General features: G+C 44.6%; 3 protein-coding genes across 5 annotated transcripts; 2 read left to right on the top strand and 1 right to left on the bottom strand.

The window, feature by feature from the left end:
- The first annotated feature begins 4,171 nt into the window (after window positions 1–4,171).
- On the top strand, window positions 4,172–4,698 carry LOC136526884 (uncharacterized). The gene has a single exon (XM_066519457.1). It carries the CDS (start codon window positions 4,219–4,221, stop codon window positions 4,582–4,584), a length of 366 nt encoding a protein of 121 aa, XP_066375554.1. The 5' UTR covers window positions 4,172–4,218; the 3' UTR covers window positions 4,585–4,698.
- A 1,954-nt stretch (window positions 4,699–6,652) lies between these two features.
- On the top strand, window positions 6,653–8,312 carry LOC136528861 (pentatricopeptide repeat-containing protein At3g25210, mitochondrial-like). The gene has a single exon (XM_066521863.1). The coding sequence runs from the start codon at window positions 6,670–6,672 to the stop codon at window positions 7,852–7,854; it is 1,185 nt and encodes a 394-aa protein (XP_066377960.1). The 5' UTR covers window positions 6,653–6,669; the 3' UTR covers window positions 7,855–8,312.
- A 4,740-nt stretch (window positions 8,313–13,052) lies between these two features.
- On the bottom strand, window positions 13,053–25,625 carry LOC136527007 (ABC transporter C family member 13-like). Of its 3 annotated transcripts, XM_066519599.1 has the most exons (36): window positions 25,437–25,625; window positions 25,254–25,300; window positions 25,048–25,132; window positions 23,745–23,909; window positions 23,513–23,644; window positions 23,267–23,358; window positions 23,030–23,099; window positions 22,322–22,573; window positions 21,893–21,962; window positions 21,477–21,537; window positions 20,817–20,904; window positions 19,936–20,054; window positions 19,729–19,826; window positions 19,299–19,365; window positions 18,949–19,066; window positions 18,744–18,860; window positions 18,579–18,659; window positions 18,242–18,496; window positions 17,899–18,000; window positions 17,750–17,817; window positions 17,458–17,589; window positions 17,234–17,381; window positions 16,783–17,066; window positions 16,536–16,683; window positions 16,236–16,411; window positions 16,030–16,141; window positions 15,873–15,926; window positions 15,556–15,678; window positions 15,281–15,379; window positions 15,072–15,164; window positions 14,841–14,951; window positions 14,605–14,766; window positions 14,343–14,530; window positions 14,008–14,197; window positions 13,676–13,843; window positions 13,053–13,340 (listed from the first exon to the last, which is right to left on the bottom strand). In XM_066519599.1, exons 1-36 carry the CDS (start codon window positions 25,464–25,466, stop codon window positions 13,260–13,262), a joined length of 4,386 nt encoding a protein of 1,461 aa, XP_066375696.1. In that variant the 5' UTR covers window positions 25,467–25,625; the 3' UTR covers window positions 13,053–13,259. The 3 variants fall into 3 exon arrangements, 2 of the variants coding, with proteins under 2 accessions (XP_066375696.1, XP_066375699.1); XM_066519602.1 differs by lacking the exons at window positions 13,053–13,340; window positions 13,676–13,843 and having other exon boundaries at window positions 14,012–14,165; XR_010776655.1 differs by lacking the exons at window positions 13,053–13,340; window positions 13,676–13,843; window positions 14,008–14,197 and having other exon boundaries at window positions 14,395–14,530; window positions 14,605–14,783.
- Between the last annotated feature and the right edge of the window lie 967 nt (window positions 25,626–26,592).

The raw sequence follows: 26,592 nt of genomic DNA, 5'->3' as shown, positions 1-26,592 counted from the left end.
AGCCTAAACCGGGACTAAAGATCCCTGACCCGCGGACGACCGTTGGGCAGGGACCTTTAGTCCCGTCTGGTATTACCAACCAGGACTAAAGGGTCCTTTAGTCCCGGGGGAAAAAAAATGCCGAGGCTAATGTTAAATTGGGACATCGTTCTAAAGTCTGTTCTCTAGTAGTGGGAGTTGCTGCAGGTCAGGCAGAAAGGTGAATCCTCGTTACTGTCCAACAATAGGGGTGGCGGTGATATATGGAAGAAATTTTGGAAATTGCCGGGTCCACCGAAGATCAAACAATTTGTTTGGAGAGTGGCACATAACAGCTTGGCTTTCAAACAAAATATTAGCAGAAGAGGGGTGCGGTTGGATACGAGATGCACGGTATGTTTCCGCTTTGATGAGGATGGAGGGCACTGTTTTATGAAATGCAAACCTGTCCGGCAGTGTTGGAGGGAGCTGGGGCTTGAACAAGTTAGACTCAGCCTCTTACACACCTGGACTGCAGATGATTTTGTGATGAAAATCTTGAAGTTGAGACCGGCTGATTGTCTTACAACTGTGGTGTTGCTATGGCGATGGTGGGATGCTTGTAAAAAGTGAATGCCGGTGAACTTATGCCATCTAGCCAGGAGGTGGTGAGGGCTGTCCATGGCATGGTGCATGACATACAGATAGCTAGTGCCCAAACTGTAACACCGCCGATCACAAGGTCCAAGTGATGGTCACCGCCGCCTCCTGATGTTCTGAAGATAAATATAGATGGAGCTTTCAAGTAGGAGTCCAAATCCGGTGCCTGGGGTTTCATTATCCGGAACCATGAAGGTGCTACTGTCCTTGCGGGGGCAGGGAACGTTGGTCCGGTGCATGACGCTCCCCCTGGCGGAAACAATGGCGTGCAAGAGCGGAACACTTTGGTATTTCCCAAGTCATCATTGAGACTGATTCTCCCCAACTGAGAGAGGTGATCACTTCATCGTCGAGGGACCTTTCCATTGGTGGCGGCATCTTTGTTGATATCATCGCCGTCGCCGCTCGCCTCCATCCCCATTCCGGTTCCGGCCGTCCTCCGCCATCCGCTACACGCACAGGTCTGGCGATTCTTCCGGCTACTGACGCGGCGGCGCTGGTGGTGTGCCGAATTAATTGATTGCGCGCTTGCACATGTGCACCGATTGACCTTTGCGCGTCAGATACTTCGCCATCAAGGAATCGATGACGCCGACTTGCCGAGGACGAACGGAACAATCTCGTCCCTCTTTGAGCCAATTTTTCTTCCTCGCAGATCCACCGGAACGAGATCCTCTGAAATCGGTCTCCATGACTGCTGCCGGCAGTCACTCCATTGTTGTCGTTCAATGCCATCCGACAAAGCAGCTGAGCCCAGGCAATACCTCCTTCATACGTGCATGTTTTGGCCCAATAACACAGCCTACTAAGCGGAAAAAGCAGCCGGCGGCATTCCTCTTTTGGGGCGTGACAGCTCGCTGTTTTGGCGCGGACGCGGCTTGTTTTGGCGCGGGGGGCTGGAGCCGGGACGACCGAGGCGAGACGGCGATCATCGACTGCTCGTGCTATTGTGCGATTGATACGGTTAATTGGTGGAGTACTCTGCACTCCTAGATCTTTCTCTCTACTAAGATTTTTCGTTGTTCTAATCTAGTCATCACTGGCATCCCTAGATATGTTGATATGGATTGAAAGAAGTTCTTTGTTTGTGTGAAAACGAAACCTGCATGTTTCAGATGACAGAAAATATGTGTGTAATCATGATTGTTTATTTGCATCATCGGATTAGATTAATGGCTTCACACAAGTACAGAGTCTCCATTTTAGTTGCGCAGTTTAGCACCAAATCATTTTTTTTGTTGTAGGGAGAGTTTAATTCCTGATTTGTTACCTTAAGTTGGCATGGAGTTCGGTACCATAGAAGAGGCCCGGATGTTTTGGGTTATCTTTGGAGGTCAAAAAGCTTTGAGGTTAGAAAAAAGTATGTAAACAAAAGAAAATCTGATGGAAAAGTTAGATCTTGCAGATATGTTTGTGCAGATGAAGGTCATAGAGTGCAAGATAAAAGAGATCGTCTCACAAAGTGTCCAAGAACTAAAACTAGAACTGATTGTCAAGTCCGCATAGGTCTCATACTTGACCAAGAGAAGGAAAAGTATAAAGTAACTGATCTGATTTTGGAACACAATCACACCCATCAATTGCCGTAAACCTCACACTTGATCATGTCTCAATGGAAAATTTCAGAGTTAAAAGGTTTTGAAATTAAGACGGCTGATGATGCATGAACTTGGCCTAAAGCTGCACATGAGTTGGCTTCCATCCAAGTTGGTGGCTCATGTAATCTCAGTTACACTCTTCAAGACCACAAGAACTATTTAAGGGGCAAGCGCCAAAGAGAGATGGCATATGGTCAAACAGGAAGCATGCTTATGTATTTTCAGGAAAAAAATTGTTGAGAACCCGTTATTCCAATATGCTTTGCAAATGGACCCGGAAGAATAAACAAGGAGAGTAGGCCTTTTGGTGTATTTGTGGGGTTCAATCATTTTAGGAAAACCGTGGTTTTGGTGCTGTTATGAGACATTTGTGTCCTTTAAGTGGCTATTTGAGACTTTCCTAAAAGCACATAATAGCAAAGAACCTAAAACAATCTATACTAATCAAGATGTTGCAATGGGAAAAGCAGTTAAGGCGATCTTTTTGGAGTCTTGGCATGGTATGTGCACTTTTCACATCATGCAAAATGTTGTTAAACATCTAGCTAAACACTATGATGAAGAATCAGGTACTTCTCTAAAACAAGAAGTCAAAGGCAGCAACAAAGAACCAAGTATTTTCTTATATTTTAGTACATGTATGTATGAGTACAAGATGAAGAAACATTTGAACAAGCATTTAACAGCATGAGGACAAAGGTTAGCAAGCAAACTTGGTTGGATAGTATAGACAAGGTGAGAGAAAAATGAGTTGAATGTTATATGAAGGGTGTGTTCACATTAGGGAGGAATGTTTGAACCATACATGACCATCAATACCTTCTCTCAACTATTCACGATAATATTTCAAAGTAATGGACTTTTTCTTCAATCATAGTTGTCTGAACCATACATGTCTGAAACATACATGTCTGAACCTTTTATTTTGCATGAAACAATCACAGATGATGTCATTGCTGAATTCTAGTAGTATGGTAATTTACAGTAGGAAGAATACCTTTTGCATCCTGAAACATAGATTGTTTTGGAGTAGCTTTTGCATCCGTGGTTGAAGTAGAGGGAATTGTAAAGTTCATATGACCAGCAATATGGTCATATACACCTACTAGATGCCAGAGAACAACAGAACATTTTGTGCATCTCTGAATTTGCAACACTCAGCAATACTTTTTATTCAATTCCAGGACAATTTAAAACAAAATGGCAATCTATAAAATTTGCATGATTTTGATGCTTTGAATACAACCACAAGTTACACAGTTTGCAAGCTCTAGCACAAATTGCACTTTACAGGCATTCTCTGCAGACTGTACTTAGAGCATTAGAGATTGAGAGAGCTTCTGGACAGTAGTCGTGCTGTAGCTAGTCGAGCTCCTGGACAGCTCCTGGACGAGGTGAAAACGCTGCAGGCCGGCAGCGTCCAGGACGACGACGGCGCTCGGCAAGGGACGGCAACGGGGAGACGCTCGGCCTGGGAATGGCGACGATGCGGCCCGCAGCGAAGGGATGGCAACTGCGCGGCTCTAGGCGAGGGGATGGCGACGGCGTGGCTCTGGGAGAGGGGTTGGCGATGGTGCGGCTCTCCACGACGGGATGGCGACGGCGCAACGCTCGAGCAGAAAACGGCGGCGGCGATTTTCCTATCCATGGGGAGCTCTCGGTAGGGGATACGGGCTGCCCGCTGCTTTTTAGGCTTAACAAGCCATGTTATTGGACCACCCCAACGTGCGAACGTGGCAGAGTGCTTGAGCTCAGCTGCTCCATTGGGTGGCTGCGGACGGTTGCGATGGAGTGACTGCCGGGAGCAGTCGCAGAGACCGACTTCAGATTATCTCTTTCCCATCCACCAAAGATCGCAACAGCCCCTCCGTCCTGCCGCCAACTAAACAACTGAAGTGTGGAGCTGCGGGAGACGGGGAGAGAGAGACTGACGATCGGGGTCAGGGTCGGGGGAATAGTGTCACAGACAGACAAACATTCTGAACCGAATCCATGGCGGCAGATGGAGTGGGACGATGAGTGGGTGGCCCGCGACAAGCTGCAGCACGCCGTGGCGTGCCTCCTCATCGCCCTGCTCGCCATGGCGCTCGCCAGCCGCAGCGCGTGCCCCGGCCTCCGCCACCACGCCGCGGCCGGCGGCTCCGCGGCATCGCTCGCGGCCGGCGCCGCCAAGGAGGCTGCGAACCAGGGCGGGCTCTTCGACTCCGCCGGCGCCTCGCCCAAGGATGTCGCGGCCGACCTCCTGGGCGTCGCTGCCGCCGCGCACGCACTCGCCCTGCTCCGCCGCCGCCGCCGGCGCGGCCGCGAGAGGAAGGCGCAGCAGGACGAGGACGCACGCGACGGCGCCGTCTCCATCTCCATGGTGTGAGTAGGACGATGAGGTCTGCGACGGCAACTGCTTCGATCTGTTAAGCGTCTTGGCTACTGATCTAGTGACACATCTTTTTAATAGCTCTGCCCAGATTGATGCAACAGATTTTTCATCCCAAGAATATGTATCGGAGAGGTTCTCTCTTTGATCTGCGCAATCTGTTTTTTTTCCCGGCAGGTGTGTCAAAATGAAAAAGTAAAACACCCGATTTGTTTGAATTCTCTTGACTCTGAGCACCACTCCAGTGCAAATGTGCCATGTGAACTAAAATAACCACGTCGATTTTAAGTAGGGCGCCAATAGATAAACCATTTCAGAGCTCATCTTTTATACTAGCTCTAGTTGACATGGATGTACGGGAAGAACTATTACTCCATTCTAAATTATAGGTTTATGCGCGGTTCGCTTGAACTTATCAGTCTGGCTTATAAACTATGGTACAATGTTTTTCTTTCACAACAAATCAGCGTATAGTACTTTTCAGCCTGGCTTTTCAACAAAGCAAACAGGGTCGAAACTCCTATAAATTTGAACAATATTGGGGCCGTTATCAAGACAATAGTTCATAAAGAATTTGATAAAAAAAATTTATATAAAGTTATTGGCGCCGTTCGCTGGTCTGATTTTTTCAGACCAGCCGGCTGCTTCTCTCACAAATCACTGTGCATCTTTCAACCGCTACAGTATTTCTCTCACACAACCAGCCAAGTTTCAGACCAGCGAACGGGGCCATTAAGACATCTATAGATACTATATTGTTTTATAAACATGATTAAAGTTATAGATGGTTGATTTAGAACCAAATAAAAATATCCTATAATTTGAATTAAGGGAGGAGGAAGTATGGAATTTGAAGATATACCCTTATTAATGACAATAACAACGGCGGAGCTACGTGGGGGCCATAGTGGGCCATGGCCCCCCCTTGTTCTCGAAATTTTTTAAAATCCATATACTGTTCAGAGGGAATAGAAATATAAATACAAGGCCATGACTTAATATAGTGCAGAGTCATGACAGGTAGCAAGCAATCAGTTCATCCGTAGGCATGGCAAACAACGCAATCCACATTCAGTCTCCATTTCTCCCTTCTGCTTTTCTTCGTCAGAGTGGCATTGTCTCCGTGGCTATACATCTCTCACCGTAGATGGCTCTGCACTTGGCATGCCGCAACAGAGCTCTTGCCAGCCTACAAAGCTCTCGAACTGCCGCAAGGTGTCTTCTTATCCAGCACATGCTTGCAAAATGCGCCCCCCCCCCCCCCCCCCTGCTTGGGCTGCACGCTCCGCCACTGGACAATAAGACGCCAGCTTATATGTACACCATTGAACAAGCTAGCTTTAGAGTACACTTTAAGTGACATGTAAATCATTCAAGCTAGAATATCTCATGGAAAGGCCCTAATAATCAGTAGGAACTTAAGAGGGTTTTTATATTTAATCTAAGAAAATAGCAACTTCGTTCAAAAATTTTGATTTTCTAGTGTTGTTCTAAGCCAAACTTTTTTATATAAAAAAGGTTCCCCTCGTTTTATTTACAAGAAAGTGTATCAGAGCATGCAAGTTCAAGCGTATTCTAAGTGTGCCTGCCATTATAAGCCAAATTATCTAAATTTGGTTAATTATTAAAGGAAACTATCAATATTATAATATTAAATTGATACTATTAGATTTTTCATGCGGAATATTGTCATAATACACCTATTTGGTTTTATAAGTGTTAAATATTTTTCATAAATTGACTAAAATTTAGGGAGGAGTGGAGTACTAAAGGATTTTTTTTTATTCCTTTTGTCAGGCTGAACTGCGTCACAGGCTCACAAGTCTACTACCTCTGCGGACCCTTGGCCTGGCCGCCCGGGGGAGCGAACCTGATCAGCGTTAGGTTCGGCGGCCCACGTGAGATGGCAGCATGTCGCCAAAATCGTCACGAGTTCTCGCCCAACTATCACCAAGGCTGGGCCTCCCCGAGCCCCTGGTTGTCTCGGCCCACGTGACCGTCACTGTCGCCGGCTCGCTGGCCTCTCTCCTCGTACTCGTAGTCCAGTGAACCCAACGCGGTGCAGACCAAGCCCACCCCACTATGGCGCTGCTCGCCGCCACCGCCGCCGCGGCGCGCCGCCTCGCCCGCCGCCATGACCTCATCCTCCTCCATCCCCGCCTGCTCACCACCACTCCCTCCACACACCCTCTCCCTCCCGACCCGGATCCCACCACCCCCGCACCGTGCCCCGTCCGCACTCCCCCGGACGAGCAGTTCGCGGCGTGGGTCACGCGGCTGCGCCCGGGCTTTACCGCGTCCGATCTCGCCGCGGCGATCACCGCCGAGGAGGACCCGGACCTCGCGCTCGCGCTCTTCCGCTGGGCCGCGCTGCGCCCGGGGTTCCGACACGCGCCCGAATCCTACCTCGCCGCGCTCACCGCGGCCTCGTCCGGCCGCCGCCCCGCCGCAGCGGAGGCCCTCGTCCACGACGTGTTCGCGGGGGCCTGCGCGCCCGACCTCCGGCTCTTCAACGCCTGCCTCCGCTTCTGCTGCGCGCGCCGCAGCCTGTTCCCGCTCGCCTTCGACATGTTCAACAAAATGCGTGCCATGCCCGCCGCCGCAGGATGCCGCCCGGACGTCGAGACCTACACGCTCCTCCTCACCGCTGTCGTCCGCCGCGTGCGCCGCCCACCGGCGTCGATGGTTTACCTCCATGCCGTCCGGTCCCTCTCCCGCCAGATGAAGGCCTCCGGCGTAGTTCCGGACACCTTCCTGCTCAACCTCATCATCAAGGCCTACGCACGGTGTGTGGAGATAGACGAGGCGCTCAAGGTGTTCCGTGAAATGCCGCTGTACGGCTGTGAACCCAACGAGTTCACCTATGGCTATATTGTCAAGGCCATGTTTCAGAAGGGCAGGTCGGACAAGGGGATGGAGTATTTTGCAGAGATGAAGGAGAAGGGATTTGTGCCATCTGGAGGCGTGTACATGATCGCCGTGTCGGCATTGGCATTGGAATGGAGGTTTGAGGAATCAAGGCGGGTGCTACTGGATATGTTGGATTGCAGGAGGAAGCCAGATATGATCACCTACAGGACATTGCTGGAGGAGCTGTGTCGGGCTGGACGGACAGAGGAGGCATTTGAGGTGCTAGAGGAGCTCAAAGGGAAGAAGGGAGGGGCATTGGATCAGAGGATGTACTCAGAATTGCTCGATGGGCTGCACTGGATTTCCCAGCCTCATCAAAACAGCCAACCTGTCCTGGACAAGGGTTCTGATGATTAAAAATGTTTGACATATTGTCTTGTATTATTCTGGTGGTCATGGTCATCCAAAATCAAATGCATGGTTGGTTTTAGTTGAGAAGACTGGCTAGATCTGCTTGAAGATTTACGATGAATTGACGCAGAGGAACCCAACTCACATAAGCGCTTAGCATGATTGATGCACGGCTCAAGGTTCATAGAAGACCTGGAGAATACCTTACGGGAGGTGTGGCATCAAAATTCTTGCATTGTTGCCTTGTTGGCATGCGTCCACCGATGTGATTATACTACAAGTTGCGGTGACCACTGTCGGGATAGCGGCTCACTTTCAATGGCAACATTTGAAGTAAATCCTGGCGCAGCCATTTGTTAAAATTATTCTAGGTATTATATGTGACATGGCTGCATAAAATTTCAGTGGTTTACACATGTTATATTTACTCATAAAGTGCAAAATTGGAATGGGTCTTATATGTTCCTTGGCGTTATGTTTCTCTTGTTTATGTGTTGGTAACTTGGTATTCAAAATAAAAAGTTTATAGCCTGGATGACTGATAGAAGGTAGTACATTAGTGCATATTCGAGACGTCGAGATGTTTATCTGTGTTTACCCATCACATAATGGATTAAATGTTCAGCTCCAGCACATACATGTTCATTAGCAAAGGTATACACATCTCAAAAGATGACAAGGCTGATCAAGCCCAGCCAATTGTCTTCTCAAAGTCTTACCTGCCTGTCATCCCCTACTTCACCTGTAACCCATCTTCGCTTCTTGAGCAGCCCAAGACACTTCCTCCAGAACTGTGAGCTGCTACTAGTTGCAAACAAGCGAAAATGTTAGGGCGTGATTGATTTGATTCTAAGAATCAGGGTCTCACTAACCTAGCTAAGCTCATGTAAAAGAGCCTTGTTTGGACAGAAGGGCACACATGTCCTGGCTGGACTCAGCTGCTGTTCGGTTGGGCGTACGTCCATGATGAAATATAAGAAGAAAGATGAACATGCTTAGCAGTTCGACCATCGCGTAAGCGCCCTCGCTAGCCTGTGCGCCTGTGTGCGCCTGTGCCTGAGGAAACGAAGAAAAATCATGTTTTTTTTGGGCAATGCTCTGTTTAGACTGTCTCCAACGGGCCATACCTAAAAACGAGATGCATATCACGATTTGAGAAGCGCACAGCGAAGGGTCGCGGACGCAAAAAATCTTGTTTTCCAACAGCCGACGCAAACGAAGCTCCCGTCGCCTCCCCTTCCTCTCTCCATCTCCCTCTCTCTCCCGAGGCGGCGGCGCTGCGGCGGGTCCCGAACGCGGCGGCCTCCCTGCGCTGCGCGTGGACGTGGGCCCCGGCGGCGGGCGAGCCCAGCTCGGCGTGGCGAGCCGCCTCTCTCTTCCCCCTCTCCGCTGGCCGTCCTCCGGCGAGGTGGCGCGCCGCGGCGGCGGTGGCGCAGCGCGGGCTTTCCCCCTCTCCCTCTCTCCTGCTGTGGCCGCAGCGGCGAAGGTGGACCCCGCGTGCTTTCCCCCTCTCCCTCTCTCCTGCTCATGGTGCTCAGCGGCGGCGAAGGTGGACCCCCGCGGAGCCTCCTTAGCGCCGGGCGGGCAGGAAGGGGCTGGGCGCCGTGGGGCCTCGGATTCGGCCGAGCCCGGGCGCAGGGTGGCCGCGCGCGGCATAAAGCAGAGCCCGGCGACGCTCGACGCGGGCGGCGGCGGCGGCCATGCCACGCACGCGCGCGCGCCCTCGCGCGGGTGTGTCGCGGGGTCAGGCCTGGGAGGGGAGAGGGAGGAGGAGGAGGGGGGAGGAGGAGGGCGCCGGCGCCTGGGCTTTCTCCGACGCGGCGGCGAGCGGCCACCTCGGCGGTGCGGAGGCATGCGCGGGCGGGCCACAGATTTGCGTAGCGATGAAGAGGCGATGCTTTTTTGCGTGTGGTCTGGGCTAGTACCCAAAATGGGTCATGTGTTTGGGTTAGCTGTTGGAGAGGGTTTTTGATACCTAAAGCACTATGCCGGACATAATTTTGGGTCTGCGTCTTCCCGTTGGAGACAGTCTTAGGGTGTTTGGACGCCCCGCTCCCATCGAACGCATCAAACCATCCACCCAGACAAAAAGCTCCGCTCGCTCCAGCCCGCGCGCCTCGCTTCCGCAAGCGCCGCTCACTCCCGCTCGCGTCGCGCGCCCTCGCTTGCGCAAATTTGCCCCGCGCGCACTGTAGTGGATTGACGACACTGAGGCACAGGGCCACTCCACTGTCTTCGTCGCCAAGCTCTTTGGCTGCGTCGGCCGTGTCCTTCCCCACTACCGTCCTCGAGCCGCAGCGCCTAGGTAGGCCTGCTACAGACTCCACCATGGCGGGCGCCTCCATCCGACTACCACGCCCGCCATCTGCTACTGGGGCCGCCTCCACCGTGTCGGGTGTCGTCATCCGCTGTCGCGGCCGCCTCCACAGCGTCAGTTCGCCGCGCCGCCCACGCCATGCTGCGTTGAACAACGCGTGTTGCAAATGTATGTTACAGGTGTTTCAGAGGTATGTTGTAAGTGTTTCGTACGGATAAGCGTCACTCGCTCCCGCCTACGTCGTGCACCCTCGCCCGCGCAGATTCGCCCCACACGCTGAAGTGGATCGACGGCGCCGAGGCACAGGGCCACTCCACCATCTTCATCGCCAAGCTCTTCGGCCACGTCGACCCTGTTCTTCCTCACCGCCGTCCTCGAGCTGCAGCGCTCGGTAGGCCTACTACGGCTGACTCCACCGTGGCAGGGCGCCTCCATCCGACTGTCACGACCGCCTCCACCTCGTCGAGTGCCGCCATCTGCTGTCGCGGCCGTCTCCACCGCGTTGGGTGCTGTCATCTGCTGTTGCGGCCGCCTCCACCGCATCACTTCACCGCGCCGCCCGCGCCATGTTGTGCTGAACAGCGCGTGTTGCAAACGTATGTTCCAGATATTTCAGAGGTATGGTGCAAGTGTTTCATACGGATGTTGCAAAGTAGATTAGGGTGTTGCATATGTTGCAATGGTTTGTACATGTATGTTGCAAGCGTCTGTTTCTAATGTTTCATCTGTTTTTTCAAACGTATGTTTCAAGTGTGTTTATCTGGACGTTGTATATGTTTCACACGTATGTTGCAAGTGTTTTATCTGGATGTTGCATATGTGTTTCAATGATTTTCAAGTGTTTTTGCAAATATTTCAGACACATGTTTCAAGTGTTTCATCTGTCTTATTTTATATGTTGCAAGTATTACATCTTGATGTTTCGAAATTATATCGAGTGTTGCACGTGGGAAGCGAGATGGGGCACGCGCGGGCGCGTGGAGCAGGCGACGTTTAAGTGGCGCGGGCCCTCGCATGGGCGCACGAAATGCAAGCGCAGGTGGGTGACGTCCGAGCGGCACAGGCCCTCGCGTGGACGTTCGAAATGAGGCGTGAGAACATACCGTAACCGCGGGCGCCTGACCCTTTTTTTCATGTACTCTCTCTGTCCCTAAAAAAGAGTCATTATCGCTTCCAAAAAGTCAACAACTTTTAACTTTGACCAAATATATTTTACAAAATATTAATATTTATGGTACATTATTAGTATCATCAGTTAGATCGTTGAATATACTTTTATAATAAACTTATTTGGAGATATAAATGTTGCACTTATTTTCTATAAAACTAGTCAAAGTTGAAAAAGATTGACCAACACGATTCTCATAGCGACTCTTTTTTAGGGACGGAGAGGGTATATGCCGAGAACTAGTTAGGTGTTTAGTCCCCTGGAGTAAACTTTAGTCCCTACCACATTAGATGTTTGACACTAATTAGAGATATTAAAAATATACTAATTATAAAACTAATTACACAGATTGAGATCAATTTACGAGACGAATATATGAAACCTAATTATTCCATGATTCAACAATATGTAACGATAGATTAATTAGGCTTAATATATTCGTCTCGCACATTAGTCTCTATCTACGCAATTAGTTTTATAATTAACTCATGTTTAGCCGTAATTAATATCCGAACGTCCGACGACAGACCTAAACTTTAGTTGCCAGATCACTCTGCACCTGGCCGGCCAGGCCCAAGTAACTAGTTCAGGCATCCGATTCAGCCAAAAATATCCAATCACGCCCAAATCTCCATTGCTGACTCGCCTCAGCTTGCGCGAGACCGCGTCGTGCCGTGGCCCGTGGTGATTGGTCGTGTTCAGTTCCTTCCGCTCGAAGAGAAGAGAAAAAAAAAACTCGTTCCCCGGTCCGCGCTCGGCTGCCGTGAATCCCACCTCCCAGTTTCCCAGAGCAAGCGAGCGGGGCAGCGCTCCAGGATCGGAGGCCGAGACGCCATCAATCAGCAACTGCATGCGCGCGGCCTGCCGCAGGAGGAGGAGGAGATGGGCCTGTGCTCGTGCTGCTGCCGATGCCGGTGCCTGGAGCTGCTGTGCTCGGTGCTCCTCCCGCCCCTCGGCGTCTGCCTCCGCCACGGCTGCTGCTCCGCGAGTCCCCCTCCCTCCTCTTCCTGATCCCTTCCCTCCTTGCTCTGCGCTTACAGCCCCGTTGCTCGGTTTGCCTTTCCCGGCAGTTGGAGTTCTGGATCAGCGTGCTGCTCACCATCCTCGGCTACCTCCCCGGCGTCCTTTACGCCGTCTACGTCATCTGCTCCGTCGACCCCCACCGCCACCGCCACCGCGACCCCGACGACTACGTCTACGTCGCCTGACCGATGAACGGATCCCCGCGGTGCTCTGGTCCGTGCCTCTGCTGTGTGCATCCCTGTGTTGGGTTATTAGTAGACTAACTCCGTCCTGTGCCCGTCTGTAAACTGTAAATTCGTGTTTCCAATCTGACAATCTGGACGAATTCACTCCATAAAGATCTGGTGTTGTGGGATCTGTGCAGTTAATTGGGGTTACTTTGCTACCATGTTCAGTTTTGCTTGTGAATGAAACTGCAGATGGTTATTAATCCCCTGCATTTTCCCTCGTTGCCAGTTGAGATCAATTTGAGAATTGAGACAGCTTAGTGCTTTGTATGTCAATCCATCCTGGCGGTGCCTCACTTGTAGTGCGCAATCAAGCACCATGCCACTAGAATTGAAAATACCTACTCCTTACCAAAACAAAACAGCCATGAGAACTGAAAAGCAATCAATGAAGTAAGGTTTTCATGAACTGCACTTATTTAGAAACAATTTCTGTGATCCATTTCCCTGTTAGTACCAGAACATGGAATTTCAACAGCTAGGGGATCACCATATATTCAATGGTTCGAATAGAGGGTCAGAGCCTCTGTTAGCCATATTAGCTAGTGGTGTCATTTTGGAGTTGTTCTTACAAGCTCATTGGTTGGTGGTAAATCTAATGTCTAGGAAGTAAGTTCTAACTCTACAAAAAGTAAAAAGGCCTAGCATAACATAGTAGGAAACCATGCTCCAATAATCACATCTGAGATGCCTTGGCATACTGAGCGAATCTTGAGAGTCTGTGATTCATAAGGGCTTCTGGGTTTCCTTCTTCAACCTAAAGTGGAGCGGTATGGAGTTAGATAACATCCTACACTAATTGGATAATAAGGCATTTGAACAAAAGCATACTCATGACCTGGAGGTCTGTCATTTACCATAGGAATTAAAACGCTGATCCATTTTTGTTGTCACTTGGTTTAGGACCCTTTTTTTGTATGTAGTGTTTTTAACAGCAATTTTCAACAAATGTGGCATCCCCATTTGTATTGTTATGATCATATCAGTCTTGCGAAATGTTATTGTGGTACATATGTTCTGAGTTCATTCCCATATTCCTCTTTGGTTTTTGCAATGGTACTTCAAAATGTTGATCCTAGTAGCACAACTTACCAGTTTTCCTTGATCAAGAACTAGAATATTGTCCATCTTCATCACTGTTGAAATACGATGTGCTATGGTGAGAACAGTCATGCCTTTGCATTCAATAGAAATAGTATTTTGCAACAGGAAGGCTGTTTGGTTGTCAACATTGGCTGTGCACTCATCTAGACAAAGCACCTGCAGAATCATTATAATTACATGCATCACTTATTTGATCATCTCTGACTGAGATTTTTAACTCATCATTAAAACTGATAGAATTAACCAGATGGTTTTGATTAGGCTTTTACACAATTGTGTATCTGCTATAAGCAATACTGCAATGATATGGTAGCCTGTACCTTGGACGATTTTAGGATGGCACGGGCAAGGCATAGGAGCTGTCGCTGCCCTACTGAAAAAGATGCACCGCTTTCTTTCACATGGATGTCGAGTCCACCTATTGATTCTACCTCTCCCTTCATATGGCAGTTTTCAAGAACTTCCCATATCCTGAGATCTGTTGTTGTATTGAAAGGATCCAGGTTTTCCCTGTCACGTATATTCAAGATTAAAATATTGAATATTGAACATTGATTTTTGTTTATTCCCTAATCAGTGCAAGCATGAAAATAGTCAGCATGAAAACAGTGAAAAGCCAGCCTGAAAACTGTGAAAATGAGCACTCAGTAGTTACCTCAAAGACCCATCAAACAAAAAGGGGCTCTGTGGAACTACTGCAAATTGTCCACGGAGTTCTCGGACGGCAACTTTAGCCAAATCAATGCCATCTACTAAGATGCGACCGTTGCAAATTGGAACTAAGCGGAAAAGTGCATTCAGTATACTTGATTTGCCTGCTCCAGTCCTTCCTATTATTCCAACCTAAAAGCCAGAGTAGACATCAGGATAGCTTCGCAAATCAAAATGAGTCAGTGGAAGTCTTGGAAGCATTATACCTGCATGTCTGATGCAATAAGGAACGAAACGTCACTTAAAGCAGGTGGTAGCTCTGGCTTGTACTTCAGTGTTACATGTTCAAACTCAATCTTCCCTTCCGTTGGCCAGTTTCTCGGTGGAGGTTCTGATCCCTGGAGTTCTTCTTGAGGTATGCCAATGTACTGCAAGCATCATCAAGCTATTAAAGGTAGAGAGATGCTTGATGAATAAGGATAAAAGTGATTCTTCGGGTTACCTCGTCAACCCTTTCCACGGAGATCATTTCCTTTTCTGTCTCTGTAAAGGTGGTTAAGAAGCCATTCAGCAACGATACTACAGGTGCTGCATATGATAAAGCCAGGCCCACCTGCAGTAGATTTTTTAATATGATTAATATCTAGTACTTTGAACAGAACTATATTTACAATTTCCATCGAGATGGAAATGCCGAAGTACAAGGTCAGCAATTGTGTCCAATAAAACTTACCAGTCCAGGTGTCGCTAAGTTGACAAGAGAACTGCTTTGGAAGCTGATAGTGGCCATCATGGCGATAAACAGAATGATAAAACCTGCCAACAACTGAACAGTTTGCTCGTCACTGCAGTGCCTGATTATAGGCCTTACTGATGGATAAAAGTAACTAATTCCATGTACATGATGATTTTATTATAGCAGGACAAAAAAAAAATATGTACCTGGAGTCTCAGCGAGAGCCACAAACTAGCAATGAGCTCAGAGTAGGATGTTTTCTGATATAGTGTCACATGTTGGATGAATCTTTCCAAGAAGAACCCCTGTGTAGTGTACTGTCAATATCTTGAACAAACCACACAAGCACTAGCACTAGTGCCTTTGATATGTGATGCTTTTGAGTTCAAAAGGAAAGTTATGATGTTTTAACATCCTTCTGAATTTGTCTAAATGCAACTAGAATGCTTCCTTCTGCCCTGGGAAGAAAAAAGAAACATACTTCATTCTGGAAAGCTCTTATTGTTGATGAACCATCAAGTGTCTCTGTGAAAGATGAATAGATTGGTGAACGAGCAACGCTATCAAGTCGCCGTACTTCACGTGAGGTAGACCTGTAATAGAACTGTACAAAGCATTAGTTTCTTTCTTCATAAGATACAGCATAGATATAATACCATGATGCACTGTGTTAACTAAGAGAAAAAGAGCATTAACTGTTACACACTGTTGTATTAAAGTATGGATTTTATATAGTCTATAAAGGCTCAGATAAATGAGTTAAGCATCAATACAGAAATAAATGAGTGAAATTGGTACCTGCAGCTTCCTATAGATAAGCCAGAGTGGAAGTAAGATGAGTAAGAAGGAAACCTGCAGACCAAACATTCATGAAATACAAGAAACATGGTTTAGTTTCTTTTCTGAAGTTACAACTGTACAAGGCTGGCCCTAAACTATTGTTTACATAATTTACCTGTGAATAAGACAAAACAACCAGAGTGCCGAGTAAGCTGAAGAAGTTGGCCACAAATATATTGAGGATGAAAGGAAGAGAATCATCAACGGTGTAGAGGTCTGACAATAATCTGAAAGTTCGTAAAGCATCAAGACCATGGGGCGTTTCAACCTTTCGAAGCTTACTAAAAAAATAGAGATGATCTGATGAATAAGATACCAAACCTGTTTAGGATCCGACCACTGGGATTTTGGTCAAAGAAACAGATCGGTGCACTGATAATATTTTCAAGAAGAGATGCATGAATATGGATTGCTGCACGGAGGCCACCGAATGCAAAAGAAAATGCCCTTCCCAAAGTGAAAAGAGAATTGATGATGCCAAACATAGCAAGGATAATCTGCACAGGCAAATTTTTGAATCAGCATAAATGTGCTGAAAATATTTCTTTGTGAACAACTGAACACCAAATTCAACATACTGATTATTATGGTTCATGTTTACTTAGTAGAAAGTACTCTTACCAGATAAAATCTTGTGTTGTTGGTACCCGTGCTGGTATCAACCCAGTAAGTTAACCAAAGATCATTGCCGTTACGAGATGCTTGCATTAAGAATGCACTTAGGAATATTAAAACAACAGCTGACCACCCCGCAAATGCTGCATATTTTCTGTTAAAAAAAGAACCATTGTGAATAATAGATCACACAAGACTGAAATATTTTTATCATTCTATTGTATAGCGCACTCCAGTTCACAAAATAACTCACTTGTAGACACCAAGCTCAACCTTGCCTTGTTTCCTTGCCTCTTCTTCTACCTGATCTGTTGTCTCCTCATAAGAAACCACTGAATCTTCAAGTATATCATCAGTTTTCAGTTCACATGTTACCATTGGTGTTTTATCTTTCACAGAAGCTGCATATGAGGTAGGACTCGAATTATCTGGCTTAGAGATTCTTGAATATGGAGTTGCCAAGAAAGATTCCAGTGTCCCGAACCACTTAATGAGCCCATTAGCCATGACTACAATCATATCTGCAGCAGCAATGGCCTGGGAAACAGAAAAGGAAACGAAAAGAAAATTGCATTGTTCTTTCAGCATCACTCCACTTATTCCATGCATACAACCTAGTAGTATGAGATATAACCTTAAATATTATTCATACATTTAATACCAATGTGGTGCAGTTAGTTTGGATATGATTCAATGAATATTACCTGAAGATTGTGCGTGCTTAGTAATCTTGTTTTCTGCATTAATTGGTGCCCCATAACAGCCTTTTCCAGGATCCACGAAGCAACTTGGGAGTCAACTGCGCTAAGGATGTCATCAAACAAGTATACATCAGAATTGTGGTATAAAGCCCTGCAAGTGTATGATCATAATGTTAGCTAGCGAGCTTAAGAAGGATGAAAGTCCACAAAGTTGTCAAAAACATGACCTTGCCAATGCCAGACGAGCTCTCTGTCCACCAGATAAGTTGGTGCCTTTCTCTCCAATATGTGACATATCTCCTCTGGCCATTGCCGATATGTCAACACGAAGCGCACATGCCTCTATTACTTCTTCATATCTGCATTAATTTTGTGATGCGGAATGTTAATTAAAAGGGAAGCAATAAATTCTATGGTGTATGAGCATCTCCAATGGTTCATGTTAGCTGTTCTAATGTCATGCAAGGACCTAACAAAACAAATTTGTGATAACATCTGTCAGAGACATAAATAAACTACCTCCTCGGATCAAATTCTTTCCCAAGCAAAATATTATCTCGTAAAGAGCCAGATAAGATCCATGGTACCTACAGAACACCAGTTCCATTTTTAGTCTCGAGACATTTCAAATGCAAGTCTTAAGCAATTTCCAGGTCATAAAGTGCTACCTGTGGTACATAGGCAATTGAACCACAGGAGCTAATAGAACCACCGATGACATGAGTCTCTCCAATGACTGTGTTCAACAAAGATGATTTACCAGAACCAACCTAATAGACATAAAATTTCCTCAATTCAGAGAAAAATATAAATAGCATCAGATTAGACGATTATAAAAAAAGATCTGAACATCTGGTTGCATTTCTTTGCATGTAATGGCAATATAATATGCCAAACACATGCTATTCAGTTTCCCCAACCAAACCATTAACGAAATTGTGTACCCCCACCACATAACCAGCCCAGAACACCTTAGTATAAAAACGAAAATGTGATGGTCAGAATAATTACCTCGCCTACAATTGCAATAAAGAGCCCTTTTTGTAGCTGCAAAGATATATCTCTGAGAACTATGCTCGGCTCAGCAACAGAGCTGCTAGACCAAGAACAGGATACATTCTGAAGGACGACGGCCATTAGATTATGAGTTACTTCGGTGTCTCTCTTAAAGTGGTGGTTTAAAAGGTCAGCAGAGGCAGTAAACTCGGACGAGTGATGTTCTGGAGTAGATAAATAATTACTCAGCCGTCTGCTAGAGATAACAGCCTGCAGCAACCAAAGCATTGAATGTTAGTGCAGCTACAAATGTACGTAACAGTATAATAACATAAACCAATTATCCACTTACATCAATCATCCCATTAATAACCCATGGAAATGAGTTTAACGGTGATATTAGTGTGTTAAAGAGCGCAACACAAGTAAATACCTGTAATAAGGATTCCAGATATCAGTAGGAAGTTTCTTGGTCCAAAGGCATATCCTAAGCATATCATTCATGATATTGTTTTACCGTGGCAGCATCCAATGTGTGTCCCATAATTGCAAAAATTGAAAAGGTGAAAAGGGAGAACAATGTCGGTGTGGTTGCCCAGAAATAGACGCACCAAGCATCCAGATATTTTCTAGTCTATTGGGAAATAGGAGGCCCTTGTTAGTTCCAGTGCAAGATGTGCAACTTATTATAAAATGTAGATTAGTCATGAGAAGTTGCACACCGCGAGATGCTTCACTTCTGATTCTCTTCTTTCCACCAAACGTTCAGTGAATAGTTTCTCCCAGCTGTACATCTTCACTGTTCTAATATGTGCTAAGAGCTCCCCTGCACAGCTTATCCTATTCATGGATAAATTTTGGAGTATTTAAGTTCTATAATTATTGTGTTGACTAGCAAACTTTTGCATGATTCCTCCTGCCTCATGACCCAAAACAAATCAACAGTATATGCCAGTGAAGCTGAGGTATAATGTAATGGTGTTTGAGAAAGCACCTCGGCGATATGGGAATATGGCAAAATTAAACATGTTTTCTTTATTCATCAAATGCAATGGAGGACCAGTCTTCTTACCTTCTGTCTTTTTGCTTCATCATCTTTTCTGTTGCACCAGCAATCCTTGTAGAAATCCATTTGTTCACTGTGCACGTGTACATGGTTACAAGAAAAAGAGACTGACATGGTTAAAAGTAAAAAATATGAGCAGAAATTTTAATTCGAGGAAGTTATGATTAGATTATAAACATGGGCTAGCATTACACACTAAAATCTCAGTCCCTAGCACCATCAGGTTCTTATAACATACATCTATTTGTATTTGGACTAGTATAGAAGCATGCCTTGTATTTGGACTAGTATAAGAAGCATGCCTTGGTCAATAGATCAATATTCACAAGACAATAAGGGCAAACCAAGAGATGATAGAATTCACAATCCATTTTTTGGAAGGATAAAAGGTCATGCATGGCCTAATACAGAACAGGGAAGCATAAGGTAAGCATACCTGGTATTAGTATGATTGTTATTGCAAGCCCAGATAGAAAAGCATAATTGACTTGTGTATATAACAGATAAAGAGCAACTCCAATCTGCAGTGGCAAGCTAGATAAACACCAAATCATGCAAAGAATTAGATAATGGAGTGCATGGGCATACATATAGTAATCTAAGTCTTTCATACACAAAAATGTGAGATTGAGATGAGAAGTACCTCCAGGCATCATGAAGGCTGTTACACAAGTTTATTGTGCGGTCAGCATCAACAGACATGAAGGTCTGTATCTCACCTTCAGAAAACCTAGAACGCTCAGCTAGACTGAGAAGTAGGCACTGTTTTTTTAAGAAAGATCCATCCAAATTTAAAAAACAACAAATAAAAGTCAAGTAAAGTTATAACATGCTTCAAAATTGAATTCGTTACATAATACAATGTCAAATTGGTAGATCAAAACGAGCTTCCAGCCTTCCACAGAAGCTATATAGAATACCCAGCAGAAGTTCTACGCTATATCAAAATTAGCAAGTACTGTTCCAAACACATTTCGTCCTTGAACGTGCATTCAATTTTTTAAAATAAAAAACATTGTTAGCTATCATGTCAAAAATTAATTGAACTTTTCAAATGGAAATGTTGTCACAAGATATTTTATTAAAAGTATTTTCACATAATTGCATTTTATCAATTATATTATAACATATAATTTGCGAAACAATTGTAGATTCAAGTAAATCAGACCATTTTGATTGTTTGAATGACATCTATATGAAAATAAACGACATATGAACTAACATACAACAACTAAGTTCCAGTGGCAGTAGGGAGTACACTCCACCTACTAGGTGTCAATTTGAGTCATTTGTAATGGAAAGTCCAAATTGTCCTTGTGAATATGTTGTTATGGATAATAGCTAACCAATCAGTGTTGCATTGTGATATCAAAGTACAAATGCTTAAGAACATCTCGATGGTATGGGTTCATTGCCAACTTGGAAAATTATTGTACAATACAAGCTGACTTCACATGTTTGAATTACTTTTTTTTTTAAAAAAATCACACAAAGATACTAACAGTGCATGAGGAATGATGATACCTTCCGATAAATTATCCCCATGATGCTTGATCGCAACATCAACTTGAACTTTGCTAGACGAAAGGAGTACTGGCTATCTAAAAAGGACCTAGCATAAAAAAAACAAAAGTGTAAACGAAAAAATGCTAGTTAATACTAAGAACTAAGAACATATAATCCAAGGAACCACCACCAAGGTAATTCTCTTTCGACAAGCAAAGGTCCACTAACATGGTATTCTGTTTCAGTGTTTCAATGACAATATATTGTAACAAGAAAATATAACACCCATAATACAACAAGGTGCTCAGAGATGTAATTGCTAAATTCATCTTTATTATCATCAAATTCAACTGTTGGTATGACTAAGTATCTGCTCCTCATAAGGAGGAAAGTAGATAGATTGCAACTTGAAACCACATGAACATGTAACACTAGTACGAATGTAGAATATGATACAGCCGCAGTGATGCAGCCTTAACATGAGAACACCAGTTTAACACCTATAATGTAACTTATAGTTCCAGTATATAGGTTGAGAATAGTCTGTTAAACGTCAAGAAAAATAAATGACACAGAAATGAGATGTATTCATCATTATCAAAGGTTTGAGTATAAAAGAAATCATAAACACTTCAATGGATGTGCAAAAGTGCAAATCATATAGTAAGGATGGTTTACTTGATAATAGAAGTCAATCCTAAGGAAATGGCAAGAATATATCCATCCATGCCATCAGAACCTGAAAAGTTGTGCAGAAACCAACAGAAGATGTAGATCAGTATATTAGATTGCTGAAAAAAATCAAATAAAATTTCCGAGTTGGATGGATTTGACCAGATAAGTAGCAATATTTGCATGCACTTCTATTTTATATAGGAATACCTATATATTTTTAACTACAATGTCCGTATGTTACACAAAATTTCTAAATGAACGACACAAGAATCCTAAAAGAAAAGAGGCATGTAAGAACGTCTGTTGTTAGTCTTTTGCTCCCAAATAGAATATTGCTTCAAATGCCAAGAATGAACAGAGTATCTATTTGCCTGGGAGAACTTTTAATAATGAATCTTCTATTCTTGAGGGATTAATACCTTCCTGAAGAAGTCTTATAAACTTGTTCAGCAACAGAGGGCTAACAAAACTGATGCTGTCATTTAATACCTGCATGAATAGAATGTTAGAAACTTAAAGGCAATCAGTGTGAACTTCGATTTAAGAATGCTTGGCTTTGAAATAAGTGTAATAACATGAAAAAGTTGTTGTTCTAAGATAATTAATCCCATGTTGCTGTTCATGGAATTTCAGGTAATACTATGATGATATGTTTCAGGTCACTTGTGTAATCTGCTCCTTGTAGGATATATTAATTGTTCCTTGCAAAAAAAAGGATATATTTCTAATTGCCATAAACGAGGTGAGAACAAAAGGACGCCAACTTTTATATGCCATGAATCCCAGAGTTGACATCTAGCAACATCCTTTTACTCAATTCAACAACCTCAATAAAAAGAAAAGGATACCTTAAGAAGTCCCAAACGCAAGTATGTCCATCCATAAGAATAAGACATGGCTCTAAGTAGAGATGAGTTGTCATGGTGGTTTTGATATTCAGCAGTCCAGGAAGACAGAAGTTTGTCATAACAGGAGGTAGCTCTAAGCTCAGTTGGTAACTCAAGTAAATCTGTGAAGCCAAGTTGTCTTGTGATACCAATGTCCATCACTGGATTAACGAATTTGAAAGTCAACAGTTCCCACAAATTGTAGTCCTTTATCTGAAAAAGATAACATTAAGGGAAGAAGTCACAATTACCTTTTGGTGATGGAAAACAAATAAGAAAGATTGGACAGGGTCCAAATATCGATGATCAACTCCAAATAGTGAACAATAAGGAAGTCAATGCACGTCAGCATGCAGCAGTTAGCACAGATCCTGTAAAATTTGCGGGTAATATAGTTGTTCATACACAGAAATTTACAATGTGTTACAAGACCATGTATTCAAATTGCAAGCTAATAGCAACTTTTATGGCATGCATAAGATGACCTCTACTTAATATAATGATACCCACCTCTCATGTGTGTTCGAGGGAAAAAAAAGCATGCATAAGATGAGATTATCACAGCAATACCATAACTAATGTAAAACTTCTTACACAGGTCATAGACTGAAAATGCACCATCCTGAATGTACAATAGAAAACCAAGGCTTTATTACTGAAATCACATACCATGTTTGTTATTTCACCCTCAGCTTTTTCATCATTTAGAATGAGTGGGGCTTCAATAGAGTTCACTTCTCTGAAAGAGTGAACAGTTGCACATTACTTTTAGGACAATGACAATGAAATGAAACAGTATGTACTAGTTGCTAAACAAAAAAAATGTACTAGTTCACAATATCTTAGACAATGAAAATATTTTTAAAAAAATATTCAGAAACGTAGGCAAATTGGGGAATCAGGTACCTTTTGTTGCCTACTACAGCAGCCACAATAACAAAGAGTCCAAATGTGGTTGCAGTACAAAATGAGATAATCTCCATAAAAGATGGCATTGCCTATTGATTAAAGAAAGCTTAGAATAGATGTTTAAAGACAAAGAAATATATTTTATTTCAGTCATAATAAAACAGCAGAATTTTGCAGAAGTCTTCCACAGCTTTATTAACATGTCGAAGATAAAGGAAATCGTTTTGTAAAATAATGGGATACCTTTAGTAACGTAAGCTTGTATTGCAAATGAGGTATCTCTAGAATAATCTTCAAGATCCAGCAGAAGCACATTATTGGGTTATAGAGGATTTCAAACCAAGTCCCACTGACATGGACAAGACTTACAGACATCTATCAAAAGGAATGTTTAGCACCAACCCTAAGGACATTTGTTCAAACATTTATATGACTCAGAAGAGAAACAAGATCATGATGACAACAGAGTTCTTACCCATGCAATAAACTGGGAACATATGAAGAATAGTTCATAATTCTCAACATCCTTCCCTTCAAATTTCTTCTTAGCTAGCATACTTAGTCCAACCAAAGAAAGGCAGGCTGCAAAACTAGGCACACCGAATGCAAACAACTTCTCCGATAAACCTCTCCTGACGTTCTAAAGTAGTAGAACTATTATTATACATAACAAGGTACAAATAATGAAGAACATAAATTGAATAAGACAATTGTCAGGTAAAAGCCATTAAATATAATACAGAGCCACTCTCCCCGGGCATTGCTTCTATATGGTGTTAAAATATAATTTGTTGTTTTTACGGTTTGCCTTGTGTCAACTTATCTTGTTTCATTAAGTTATTTAATGCAAGAACATATAATATCATTATGTGGTACTGGGTGGTATATTATGCTGCCAGCTGCTTGAATTCTCCTAGTATTAGTATGACCACAAATTTCTGAAATCTTGATCCAGTTTCAATTATCGACTTATTCATAAGTAACTGAAGGTGCTAACCCTACAATTACTTAGGACTAAATCATCAGTGCAAGCTTTACTTGAATACTCCAAATGGTCTAGCACAAAAAGAAACATGTGAAATATATAATGCGATATCAGGAGCATCACAGGCATTTGAATAAGGCCTAATACATTAACAGCGATGTATTGCTTTGTAGGCATGGAATGCAAACACAAAAAGGAATTATCATAATTCAAAATTACCAGCAGTATAGTAGATGCCGTCCTTATTTTTACCCCTCTATGAGCACAACGCAGTTACATACTCCCTCTATCCACAAAAGAATGCAATTCTCGTTTTTCGAGGGATCAAAGAATTGGAACTTTGACTAAAATTATATTAAAAAGTATTAGTATTCACGATACAAAATAAGTATTATTAGATTAATTATGAAATATATTTCATACTAAATTTTATTGGCGACAATACTATTCATTATAAACTTTGTCAAACTTAAGCTAATTTGACTGACACAAGTCCCAGACAATTAGTACTGCTACAGCAAAAGGGAACTATCTCCGTTATTAGTGTGAGTCACATCAGGTCAAAGTATGCCGATAGGAAGAAGAAAATGTATCTCGGCTGTCGACACCAGAGTAAATTGCTAGTCCTGTGACTCTGTAACAGCTGAAACAAATGCAAACTAGACATACTTGCCGCACGTACTCTGTAACAGTGTGAACGTAGACAGCGAAATGCTCCTCGAAATAATCGCAAAATTGATCGGTTACTTATGAAATAGAGAAGCAGTAGATGATGCAGAGCAAAATCAAGTACCTGAGCTCTGGTTGTGTTCCTCTTGGCGAGGAAGAGCCCGAGCGCAGCAACCGTGGCGATCGCATTCCCGGCGAACCCCAGCACCGTACAGCCACGACAAAAGTATTAAGGAGAGACCTCAGAAGAGCACCAACAGCAAACCACACTCGAGAACAACAAAACCTCAGAACTGCATCCCACTCGAGATAAAAAAAAAGCAAGGATATAAATCCGCGAAGCACGGCCCGAAATGCCTCCCGTCGTCGTCCCATACCTGCACCGAGATATCGCCCCCCAAAAACACTCGCGGGTTAGCACCACACCGCGATCAATAGTTCAAAAACCCCAGCAGCATCCGACGCGTTTGAAAAAAAAATAGTAAGGGTTTGGCGGGGTTTTAGGAATCGCACCGCGGGATCGACGGGGCAGACGAAATCCATGGAGGGAGGCGGCACACGGCGGAGGAATACCGACGCCGCCGCGCCGACGGAGGATTCACGAGCACGGGCCGGCCTCGATTCCGAGGCAGGCGGGCGGGTGGCGAGCAGAGCGGGCGGAGACTAGAGGAGAGTGGTGCGGTGCCGCGGGTGCGAGGTGCAAGTGGCGCCGTCGCCGTCTCGTCTCGTCATCTAAAAAATTTAATGTAACCCCGTCGTGTGTAGTGGTGCCACGCGCGTGATCCACCGTCTGTTTGCTCTCGTACGGCGGATATGGGAGATAGTAGAATAGCACTGAATGAGAAAGGTCGCCAAAGTGTGACTCGCTGCTTTTCCGTTATCCACATCCCAAAGGTGATTAGTACATGCTGACATGCATAACCGGCGATCGCACTAGCGTCGTAGCGCGCGGCCGGCAAGTGGGGAGGGGCCGGAGTGCCGGACGACGGCGTGGAGCGCGACGCCGGTGACACGGCATGCGGGTCCAAGTGCAACGACGGACCCACTGTAAGTGTAGGTTTATCTTGAGGATCGCCTGCTTCATCTGAACTCTGAAGGCGCGAGGGTCGCGTCGCGCATGCGGATCTCCACTTTGCGGGAGTGGGCTTTGCTTTTCGGGAGTGGGCTTTGGCCTTTGGGATCCTTTGTCGTTTCTGTTCAGCCACGTGGCGCGCACATAGGAGAAACGGGGGCCATCAGAAAACAACACGCATCTCTGGCGATCCCTCCGCGGAGGACGCGCTGTTCCACAAGCGCCCAAGATTGAATATGTTTTCCCAGCCTCCCACTCAGCGACGAAGATATTTTCTGATCGTATTCAAGACTGAATCTGTTTAAAGGGTTCAGATTTATTCGTATCTGAATTCGAATATTCAACATCTGATACTATATCTATATCCGAATATTCAAATTGCATATTTATGATGTCAATATCCAATCATATCATATCCGATATGGTTGCCACTGTCCTATTCGAATCCGAATCCGGATAGAAATATAAAAACAAATGTAATATCAGTGATATCCGTTCGTATCCGATTCATTTTCATCCCTACTCCCACCAGTAGGCGAATCTCTTTGCCTTAGCTCTAGCGCTAGGAATCGTAGGAATCCTAAAACGAATGTTTTA

Source organism: Miscanthus floridulus, chromosome 19 (genome assembly GCF_019320115.1).
Source record: "Miscanthus floridulus cultivar M001 chromosome 19, ASM1932011v1, whole genome shotgun sequence".
NCBI classification, from domain to species: domain Eukaryota; kingdom Viridiplantae; phylum Streptophyta; class Magnoliopsida; order Poales; family Poaceae; genus Miscanthus; species Miscanthus floridulus.
The sequence above is the reverse complement of the archived record's forward strand: the minus strand, read 5'-3'. Positions and strand labels throughout refer to the sequence as shown.

What these genes read in the sequence shown, in the direction of transcription:
- LOC136528861 (XM_066521863.1), top strand. Translation starts at nt 6,670, where the DNA reads ATGGCGCTGCTCGCCGCCACCGCCGCCGCGGCGCGCCGCCTCGCCCGC.
- LOC136526884 (XM_066519457.1), top strand. Translation starts at nt 4,219, where the DNA reads ATGGAGTGGGACGATGAGTGGGTGGCCCGCGACAAGCTGCAGCACGCC.
- LOC136527007 (XM_066519599.1), bottom strand. Translation starts at nt 25,466, where the DNA reads ATGGATTTCGTCTGCCCCGTCGATCCCGCG. An exon ending in GCTCGTCTGGCATTGGCAAG is followed by an intron (nt 17,382 to 17,457) that starts GTCATGTTTTTG and finishes ATACACTTGCAG; the next exon opens with GGCTTTATACCACAATTCTG. An exon ending in AGTGGTCGGATCCTAAACAG is followed by an intron (nt 16,142 to 16,235) that starts GTTTGGTATCTT and finishes ACGAACTTTCAG; the next exon opens with ATTATTGTCAGACCTCTACA.